The sequence below is a fragment of the Nicrophorus vespilloides genome, unplaced genomic scaffold, assembly GCF_001412225.1.
Source record: "Nicrophorus vespilloides isolate i.1.1-1 unplaced genomic scaffold, Nicve_v1.0, whole genome shotgun sequence".
In the NCBI taxonomy this organism is placed as follows: domain Eukaryota; kingdom Metazoa; phylum Arthropoda; class Insecta; order Coleoptera; family Silphidae; genus Nicrophorus; species Nicrophorus vespilloides.
The window spans coordinates 1,070-12,863 of NW_017097095.1; the positions used below are offsets into that span (position 1 = coordinate 1,070).

At 31.3% G+C, this 11,794-nt stretch overlaps 1 protein-coding gene across 1 annotated transcript; it reads left to right on the forward strand.

Annotated features, from left to right (window-relative positions):
- Positions 1 to 3,282: 3,282 nt before the first annotated feature.
- On the forward strand, positions 3,283 to 8,969 carry LOC108558893 (dopamine receptor 2-like; the record flags this gene model as incomplete). Its single annotated transcript, XM_017915950.1, has 2 exons — positions 3,283 to 3,367; positions 8,168 to 8,969. Coding segments are annotated over 2 exons (175 nt in total), but the record flags the coding sequence as incomplete, so codon positions are not given.
- Positions 8,970 to 11,794: the final 2,825 nt, after the last annotated feature.

Below are 11,794 nucleotides of genomic sequence, written 5' to 3' on the forward strand. Positions count from 1 at the left end.
AAACATTTGTAATAATAATTTAAGATTTATATCACAAATAGTGTGGATTTTCTATATCAAAAGTTTACGTTTACAAAAATGTATATGAAAAAAAAAATGTTTGTTGGCAATGTTTGAAAATTGTTTATTATAAAAGGAAATTCACTTAAACTAGAAAATACTTTAACTATTATATAATAGTTGACATTTCTAATAAATATTCAAGACTCATTTCACGAATAGTGTTGATTTTTTTGAAACAAATTTCCCGTTCACAAAAATCTATATCAAAGAAAAAAGTGTTTAAAGAAAATGTATGAAAATTGCTTATTGCAAATGGAAATACATTTAGAAACAAAATACATTGACTGTTATGTAATAGTTGCGATTCCTAATAAAAATTGAAATCTCATTTTACGAATAGTGTTGAAAAAATAAACACATGGAAAATTACCTATTTACAAACATGTGTATAAAAGTAAAGTGTTTGGAGAAAACGTGTGTGTGTAAGTAGCTTATTGTGAGTGGAGATTGCCTTTAAAAAGAAAATAACGAATAATTCGCAGAACCGTCGAAGGTGTATTATTAACTCTTTATGAGGCACGTTGTATACATACATTATATTTTTTTTATATTATTATAAGTTAATCAATATGTGTTTTCCTCTCGTAAACACGGCGAAGAGCTTTTATACATCATTCACAAAAATAAACTCTCGATATAGAAAAAGAGAGAGAGAGAAAAAAATATGCCTCGACACATTTATTGATTCCTTTAAACGGCGATGCCGAAACCCTTCTTGCAGTTGTATAAATGTATTCTCATAATTACAACATTCTTATTTTTGCTTTTCAATAAGATTAGAATATTATATTATTACTAATTAGATTACATAATTACTAATCATATTATACAGATTGGCGCAATTGAACTGCAGCCAACTTAAAACTGCTATAACTTTTGAACCGATGGCAATGCTGTGTCCATATTTCGCCTGATGATAGCTGATTTTATTGTTTACAAACTTGAGGAAGCATTTTCATCTCAGTTTTTTTTTGAAAAATGGAATTCAAACGTAATTGTGCGATAGCCCAATTTTTGAGCGAAAAACCAAAAGTGGCTATTGTTAGAGCCCTCGAACACCTTAATGTAAATAAATCTTTCGTGTCTCGTTATAACAAAGGTAGTATTGTTACGAAATGCTGTTTTGGTGGTCGAAAAAGAACTACATCTGTGGTAGAAGTGGTTTGGAAAGTTAAGGCTTGAATTGAATGAAATCCGCGACACAGTGGAAGACAAATGACTTAAATGAGTTGGACATATCAAAAACAACCATGCAACAAATACTTAAAATCGAACTCAAAGTGAAGCCTTATAAGTTCCAAAAAGGACAAGATCTTACCGATGTTAAAAAAAAAACTAGACTGGATAGAGCGAAGGAGCTGTTGCGTTTTCACGAAAGCAGCCAATTGTCAAATATCGTCTTGTCTGATGAGAAAAATTTCCCAATTGAGAAATTCGTAAACAAACAAAATGATAGAATTTACTTAGAAGAAAATTTAGACATTCGAATGTCCACAAGAAGTCAAGTTTGTGGAAGTTTGGGAGGCTGTGACGGTAGATGGTCGCTCTTCGTTGGTGTTTTTGGACCGTGGCGTCAAGATTAATGAAATTATTTTCTGAGCACATTTTATGTTTTATACAAACATTAAATTTAAATACACAATCAATGAAAATGAATACAAATATAACTTGTAATCATTTTCATTGATTGTGTAACATAAACAATATAACATTTTCATTATCCTTTTATGTCTAAAGTTTTCTCACTTAAAACTTAGATTAAAACAAATTAAACAAAGATATTATAAGAAAATATTGTCTTTAAATTCTTTAGAAATAAATCATTTAATAGATTATCACATAAATTATTTCTTTAATCTGTTTTTTTAAACAAATATTTTGTGATTTAATTTTTAGTATTTTACAGTTTTCTCTTAAAATTGTTATATTTTAGAAAAAACAACAAATATTACATATCATTTACGAAACATTTTAGAGTTTATTCAATGAAATTAATGAAGCAAGTAACCCTTTTCTTTATTTACTTAAATAAGGTATTGATTTTCAATTATATCGATGAAAATTCAAGTCTTACATTTTCATTATCCTAAAACAATAATATCTTTTTTATCTGTCTAGAGTTTTCTCACTTAAATATTAATCACTGAACCAAATTGTTTCATGTAATATTAATTAGCAAAAACTACTAAAACAAATTAAACAAAGATGTTACAAGTTATATTATACAAAAAAAATGAAAATATTGTCTTTAAATGAAACAAATATTTTGTGATTTAATTTTTAGTATTTTACAGTTTTCTCTTAAAATTGTTATATTTTAGAAAAAAACAACAAATATTACATAACATTTACGAAACATTAGAGTTTATTCAATGAAATTAATGAAGCAAGTAACACTTTTCCTTTTTTGTACTTAAATAAGGTATTGATTTTCAATTATATCGATGAAAATTCAAGTCTTACATTTTCATTATCCTAAAACAATAATATCTTTTTTTTCTGTCTAGAGTTTTCTCACTTAAATATTAATCACTGAACCGAATTGTTTCATGTAATATTAATTAACAAAAACTACTGAAACAAATTAAACAAAGATGTTACAAGTTATACAAAAAAAATTGAAAATATTATCTTTAAATTAAACAAATATTTTGTGATTTAATTTTTAGTATTTTACAGTTTTCTCTTAAAATTGGTTATATTTTAGAAATAACAATAAATATTACATAACATTTACGATTATTCAATAAAATTAATGAAGCAAGTAACACTTTTCATTTTTTACTTAAATAAGGTATTGATTTTCAATTATATCGATGGAAATTCAAGTCTTACATTTTCATTATCCTAAAACAATAGTATCTTTTTTATCTGTCTAGAGTTTTCTCACTTAAATATTGATAACAAAGCCAAATTGCTTTGTGATTAATTACTGAATTGCGTATTGATTCGAAGAAGATTGTAGATGAAATGAGCGTGGAGACAAAAATAATAATATACGATGTATATACATTAAGTGACAGCTTAATGCCTCGACCTTCGGAACTTTACACGACCGACCTAATAATATATTTCATTAATAAACTTTTCAATTGAAGCTTGTCCTTTATTACAAAATAACGTAATAAATCACCAGAAGAGACGTGATCATACATTTAATTTGATAAAACAAAGAGACGAGAATTTAAAATATTTATGTTTTGTTTTGTTTTTTTGCAGAGCTTTCCTGAGGATTCTGTGCGTGTGCTGTCCTCGGGCGATCAGACGCAAATACCAGCCGGCTTTCAGGAGTAAACCAAGCCAGGTAAATAATTCACGACGGGACGAAGAAAATGGATGAATGTCCGTTTCGTTTTGCGGCCTGAATTTTCTCATTTATGTATTTATAGGAGTGAAGCGGGTCTGGCTAATTTGCGTTACGTGAGTTTTGGTTTGAAAATTGAAGCGAAATGATTGCAAATCGCATGAGAGACGAAAAAATTTACAAATTAATAATTATCAAGAGAATAACGCATTGTGATATGAGATGAGGCATGAATTTTGGTTTTTTTTTTTGTAAATTTATTTGTTTAAAGCTGTAATTGAAAGATTGATGGAAATGCGCATTTAACAGTTAAATGAACATAAAAAGAGTGATTTATCGCGCGTTTCGGAATGACCACCAAGGACACCCTTTTTATTACCCTGTTTTGCTAACAACCCCCCTCAATGACTTTAAATCAAACCGATACAAGAAAAAAAAAGTGTGATTTTGAAAGGGTTGATTCATTCAAATCTATTAGAGCGAAATTCTCTTTGTTATCACTCATGTAATTAGACTAACTTTATTTGGACAATGAAAAGTACCGCGTTTTCTTCACTTTTTAATTGTCTTTGTCTGAATATAAATAGGGTTTGCCTTAAGCCTAAATATAGCTGGAAACGCTGAGGGGATTGAATCAAAATCGATGCGAAAATTTTGTATATGCGAAACCGCTCATTCCGTTGAGTAATCTTAAACTTGATTATGTCCGGGAGGGCGCATTCCCTTCCAATATTTTTACGATATTTCGTTAAACCCATCCTCGCGTATTATGCACCCTTTGTTTAATAATCCGTCGAACATTTCATTTACTGAAGGTAGGGTTTAATTTACAGCTGAAATCCAATTTCAAATTGATTATTTTCATCTGCTTTTTCATTACGTTTACATAAAACTACTGTTATCATAATACATAAACTATATAACTTAAAATTTTACTTTGTTTTGATCAGTTTGCTCATTCTTTTCTACCTATTACTTAATCAAATCAAAGCAAAGGTAACATTTAGCTTGAAATACCAATCAAATAGAAATTTGAAAATTAATTGTAAAATTAAAGATTGGAATTATATTTAAACGATCCATCAAGACATAATTTAGTTAGGATAAAGAACAAAGGATAAAATCAGTATTAAGATAGGAAGATTTTGATGGGTAATCTGATGTAATGACCGGAAAGTTTTCAGTCGAATATCAACCATTAAAAGAAATCCGACATCGTTACAGTTATCTTGAATGAAATCTTCTACCAGACAAGAAGTAAATGAAAATCTAACAGTTTCAATTTATTGCTTTAATTCTTGAAAAAAAAAATTTTCAACTTAATTTCTTTAACTGAATCGAATGAATTTTTATATAATTTTATTTGTGTATTATGAATTCAAAATGAAATTTTTATGATTGTTCACTTTACAATCAAATCAAAGGAAAGGTAAAATTTGCTTGAAAATAAAGATTGTAATTATATTTAAACGATCCATCAAGACAAATTAGTTAGGATAAAGAAGAAAGGACAAAATCAGTAATAAGATAGGAAGATTTTGATGGGTAATCTGATGTAATGACCGGAAAGTTTTCAGTCGAATATCAACCATTAAAAGAAACCCGACATCATTACAATTATCTTGAATCAAATCTTCTACCAGACAAGAAGAAAAATGAATTTAACAGTTTCAATTTATTGCTTTAATTCTTGAAAAAAAAACTTTCAACTTAATTTCTTTAACTGAATCGAATGAATTTTTATATATATTTTTTTTGTGTATTATGAATTCAAAATGAAATTCTTATGATTGTTCACTTTACAATCAAATCAAAGGAAAGGTAAAATTTGCTTGAAATTAAAGATTGGAATTATATTTAAACGATCCATCAAGACAAAATTTATTTAGGATAAAGAAGAAAGGACAAGATCAGTAATAAGTTTTGGAAGATTTTGATGGGTAATCTGATGTAATAACCGGAAAGTTTTCAGTCGAATATCAACCATTAAAAGAAACCCGACATCATTACAATTATCTTGAATCAAATCTTCTATCAGACAAGAAGAAAAATGAATTAACAGTTTCAATTTATTGCTTTAATTCTTGAAAAAAAAAAACTTTTCAACTTAATTTCTTTAACTAAATCGAATTAATTTTTATATAATTTTTTTTGTGTATTATAAATGCAAAATGAAATTTTTATGATTCTTCACTTTACAATCAAATCAAAGGAAAGGTAAAATTTGCTTGAAATTAAAGATTGGAATTATATTTAAACGATCCATCAAGACAAAATTTAGTTAGGATAAAGAAGAAAGGACAAGATCAGTAATAAGTTTTGGAAGATTTTGATGGGTAATCTGATGTAATGACCGAAAAGTTTTCAGTCGAATATCAACCATTAAAAGAAATTCGACATCATTACAGTTATCTTGAATTAAATCTTCTATCAGACAAGAAGAAAAATGAATTTAACAGTTTCAATTTATTGCTTTAATTCTTGAAAAAAAAACTTTTCAACTTAATTTCTTTAACTGAATCGAATTAATTTTTATATATTTTTTTTTGTGTATTATGAATTCAAAATGAAATTTTTATGATTGTTCACTTTACAATTTAATATTGTCAAAATCCTATTTATTGGGTAAAAGTAAAAAGTTCTGAGCGTTTTGTCCCATACATAGAGCATCATCTTAAGACCTTATGCAAATGGTTCTAAACGGTTTTCTGGCTAATCTTCAGTTCCTGGACAATGGAATAAGTGCTGGCATGTTGGTCCTACTCGACGATTTCCATTTGTACTGAAGAGTGCATCGAATTTTCTCTTTTTTTTACCTCAATTTTGGAACGTTCTAAAACACAACTGGATTCACTAAACACAAAACTATCCTAGAACTTTTTTTAAAGCGTTAAGTCGCAGTATAGAATGACAAGATGTAGAACGTATACATCGCTCAGAACTTATTACTTCAGCCAATATTTAGAAAATGTCATCTCAATTCTCATTTCATCATTTTTGTTTTATTATTTGTATTATTTCTGTGTATGAAACTAGAGAATGCATTTTACCTTTAGGACAAAAAAAAAAGGATTGGTACAAACAAATTCCAAAATGTAGGAATTACTAGCATAAGAATAAAAATGGGCATTAATGAATGAAATTCGCATCAAGTTTGACCTCTGGCACGTATTTTTTTCTTTGTTTTCTATACCGGAGACAATGAGGATCATTTTTTGTTGCGTTACTTTTTATTTTTATCTTTGGGAAACGAACGTATGCCACCTTTTATGTGTCCGTCCGTCCGTTTCTACTCTCATTGTACTTCCTCTCATTTCAACAAATATTGTTTTTTCTGCGTACGTTTGCAATGAATCCCCCCGAATGTGTGCGCGATTGTTGTGTATTCATTTCTGTGTTGAACTGTTTTCAGAGGTTCTCGTCGCAGCGTTATTACTCTTCGTACAATCTGCGACACAACTCTTGCGAGCAGACATACATTTAGCACACGGCCCCGCCTCGGCCTAACAACATCGTGTCCAGTCTTCCATTCACCAGATCCACTTCACTTTTCTATTTCTAAATCCACAACAACAACAAAAAAAATATATATATAAGTATAACAGATAATTCATCCTTCTACCAACACCACACCCCATCCATCCATCTCCGAGCTTAACATAGGGTCTGTACGATAGACCAATAAGCGAATCCCAAAGTACTTGCATTAAAAAAAATATATATATTTGGCCAAGTGTGCTCAAGGTATGTTGAAACGACGGACCCGCATTTATTTTAATACCGAACGTTGCTGTTGTTGTTTGTTGTTGTTGTTCTTGTTGTATTTATTTGTTTTTTTTTTCGCTGTGTATATCTCTCCTTTTCTCTCTTTTTTATATACGTTCTGTCTGTAATTCTCTCACACTCTGGGATATAAAAGTGTAATAGCAGCGCTTCAACTTCGGGGCACCATTTCTGTACATACACGTGTGACTTATCTCTTCGCATGACATTAGTTTTTATTTCTACTTTTTACTCATACTCGTTTTTTTTTTTAATATCTAATCCTTACATGACAACTGTATAATACATAGTTACCCACTGCATCGTATCATTAAGCCTAATACCAGCAAGTTAGATTAATACAATTTTGCACACAGTCAACGTGTTAATTAACTTGCTGATATGTGTACCGATCATTCGAGTCCTGCAAGTGAATAAATAATGTAAAAAAAAGTCCTGTTTTCTCTCCCCTCTATATAGAGATTCGCGTCAAAAGAATCGTAAACTCAATCAATCGACCGAAAAGTTTCCTTTTTTTTTATGCGTATTTAATTTAATTTTTTCCTCATCCTGAAGCGGTAATTACACGAGCAATCGCTCAAAGCAATCCCGTCGAACGAAGATCATAAACTTCCTATTTATTTATTTATTTACTTTTCTCCTCTGCTTGCGTTATAAGTGAGGAAGCAGCGGTTGCTAATACCACGGAGAGGAACAAATTTACCAAGGATTTGCTGCGCGGAAAATCCATACACACATCCAATCCCATTTTCTTTTTACTCTCTTCGGGGCTTTCCCTCACTCGTCTATATATATCATTTACACCGCGGATTACGGATGACCGAATGCCTTTTTATTACCACCCTCGACGGCATCATCCCATCATCCGTAATCTCGGCCCGACTATTTACCATTTACTTCTGATTGGACCCGAACGTGATTGTTCTTAGCTCGCACCTTGTCTCGCACGTTGTGTACCTCTTCCATCCGCACGTCTTCGCATCCGAAACTAATGCGTCTCACCGTATGCTTTTTCAGTACTTCAATTCGCACAATGTCATGGAGGCGACGCCGAGCAACATGAGCTACTCTTCGGCGAGCGGACAGCACGAACTGTACACGCTGTGACCGGGATCTAGGTCCGGGTCCAGCAGGGCTTCGGGCCGTTCCACCTCGCACAGGGTCGTCATGAGGTCCTGCTCACCGACGCCCAGTACTTTACGCATGTCGTAACGATTGCCCAAACTTGTACTACTACTACTAATATTACTCAACAGTGCTCAAAACGCGCTCCAGAAGCTTTACAAGAGAAAAAAAACAGTTTACCTTCTTCCTTCCTGTTTCGTTCTTTCGATGTACCCAACCCAAACATGCTGAACGCTTCGATTCAACATCCTCAGACTTGACAAGAAAACTAATAATACGCACATTGTTTCCTTCTCGTTCATAATACCACATTTTCAGCTCCCTATTTACTTGAACATCTGTGATAAATAACGTTAGGTTTTTAATGGCTAAGACATTTTTATGGATCTCACTAGGAGCGTCGAGATTTTTATTACGTAATTATATAAACTATTATTACCACTACTACTATTATTACATACAACATACTACTAAGAATGTAAATACAAAGTAAGCAGATCAACAACAAGAAATGTACTAGTATTTATGTACTTTTATAATCTCGTAATTGTAACTACTCGTAGGACTCTTGTTACGTATTCTCTATTTAAGTTATGAATCTTTCTCAGCGGGAAAAGTGAAGCGCATTATTGATGTTTGATATCATTATTATCGTTACTTAATATCTAGTTGCAAATCTGTATAAAATAAATAAATCTATTTAATTGTTGTAAATGTCTGTACATAAATTACATATTATTATGGAAAAGTAAAGATAAATAAAGCCCCCTTACGCAGTAATATATATATGTATATGTATATTGTGTAACACTCCTTTAGTGATGATTATTATATATTATATAACTGTCAGTTATTTCGTTGAATATTCCCTAGAGTCACATAATAATGTCATTGTTTCGTTTGTAAATAATTAAACAGAATTTAATAATTATAAAGATTAATAAAAAGAAACGTACCAATTCGTCTAAAATTGTGTATTTTATTTATTTATACCTAAACATTATCAAATAATATTAGTAGCAGTGAGCAATTTTCCAAATATCTGCTAAAGTATAGATACATTCCTGTGCTCTTATCCACATTGCTGCAATACGCGTTCAAAGTTGAAAAATTTAAATTAGAACCTTTGAAAAAGCAGTGTTTTCACATTTCATTGATTTTCTCGAATACTATAATAGATGGAATGAATCCAAAAGATGCATATGAAAGCTGAATGTTTGGGGAATGTAACGACTATCGACATATTACTGTGGTTTTAGCCGTTTGGCTGTAATTCGTGGTCAAAATTTAAAAAATGCTCGAAAAAGCAGTGTTTTCACATTTCACTGATTTTCTCAGAAATTATAATAGATGGAATGTATCCCAAAGATGTATATGAAAGCTGAATTTTTGGGGAATGCAGCAAGTATAGATACATTCCTGTGTTCTTATCCATATTGCTGTAATGCGCGTTCTTTTATGAAAGGGGAGGCGCCAAATGATTACATACTTTTGAGGGAGGCGTAGTAACTTCAAGTTTGGAAACCACTGATCTAAAACAATAACAATTAGAATTAGAAAAACAGAAGATTTTCAAACCAATTAAACACACATAATTAAATTAAATTAACAGTATTTCTCAAGCATGATTCGCATTTTTCCATATCACCAATTATAATTGATCAAGGCTTATGACCCAATTGTTAAACGGCTTCTCAGATAATCTCCGCATTTGCAAGGAAAACTAAACGAAAAAAATAAAAAAAATAAATAGTTACGATTCTGAAAACAATATCTGCTATATATTGGAATATACAAGCTTATCAAATCTGACCGATTGCAAAGCAATAAAGCAAGCGCACGATTTACAATTGCTTGTAGATGAGATAGTTCAGGTTCAACGTGTTTCATTAACGAAACACCTCCAATACCCTTGACTTTTTCCTCCATTAAATCACCGCAATTAACTTCACCTCCAGAGATTGCAAAGCAACTCCCGTAATCCCACCGAAATTCCTTCTGGAAATTCCGAGATTACCATCAGCGCAAATAGCAGCGTTTATTACGTAACACCTTCTAGCCTCGGTCGCTATCGCCTCGACTGGATCTCAGTTGGAAATGTCAAATATGCGGCAGCGTTTATTTGTTTTTTGAATAAAATAAATTCAAGTGATAATTGTAAATTTTGTAGATCTTTCAATGGAAGGATGAAGAAGAGAAGAGTATGTTATGAGAGAGAATAAAATAAAAATAATAGAAAAATAAGGATCGTGCAGTGCATGTAACCACTAAGCGGCCAAGGAAGAGTGTCTTTGGCTTTCTAACATACTTTATACGTACGAAGTGTGTATTTGTTTATTTCCCCATAATACGTACCATAAATTCGCACGTGGAAAGAGAGAAGAACGCTTTTAATATTCCTCGTTATTCGACGATGCGAACCAGCACACTTTATTATATGTTCTCTTCCTCTACGTTCCTTCTTCTTCCTTCATCCTTCGAATTATGGTCATAGCTATATCGAGGATTATCAGAGTAACTCTTCTTCGTTCCTGGATATTACCTATACCTAACTTTATTTCATTGCATCTACATAGCATATATATCCTCTCCAACATTATTACTGGTTATCCATATTTGTTAGGAGTTATAACCTTAACATATGACTTCTATAACAAGATAAATGAAGAAATCTTCCAAAAGGCGCACAAAGCTAAGACAATCTACTTCTAAATTTAATAAACTTTGAGAAAATTATATTTTTTAGTAATACTTAATTGCATAATATTTTCAATTTAGAGTGTAGTAATTCTACATAAAAGCTATTACAAATAAAATATTGTTAATTGCGTTGCATAATGATAGCAAATGTCCTGCGTTTTTGAGTAAAGAGGATTGACATTATTGCAATATATCACCAGAGTTTGACTTTTCCATAAAGCACTTACTTAAGTTCTTAACACAGTTTCGAAGTGGATGGAGACTTAGCACAGATTCCAAATTAGTTCCGATAATCGAAAAGGTTCGTGTTGCACCAAAAGCAAAACAAAAATCTTAAATAAACTTTAAAGCCTCGTAAAATAGTAATAAACGCTGTAGACGAGAAAATAAAATAAAAATAAGAAACGAAACGCTTAGCTGTGAAATAATGTTCGAAGTCTGATGCATCGCTAATGAAGCGCAAATATATTAAAAACGTCCATAAAAAAAAATGGAAGAAGATGAGAGTGTCCTTCGTGCTCGAAGCAAATAGTTCTCTCGTCTCTCCCATAAACATTTCTTTTCCTCTTCTTCTCATTTTTCGTGCCCGGATAGAGGTGATAATTAAATCACGGACGCAAACAGATATAAAAACTCTACAGAGTCGGTCTTTTGTTGTTCCTCGCCTCTTCGTAATTATCGTACGCTGTGTATGTATTGAAGAAGACGACACAAAGTTCACGTTCCTGAAGAACAGCGCTGGTCGATCACGTATCGATCGATCGCTGATTGATGATCGCACCTTAATTAATATTGCCGTACGCGAAGGAATTGAAAAGG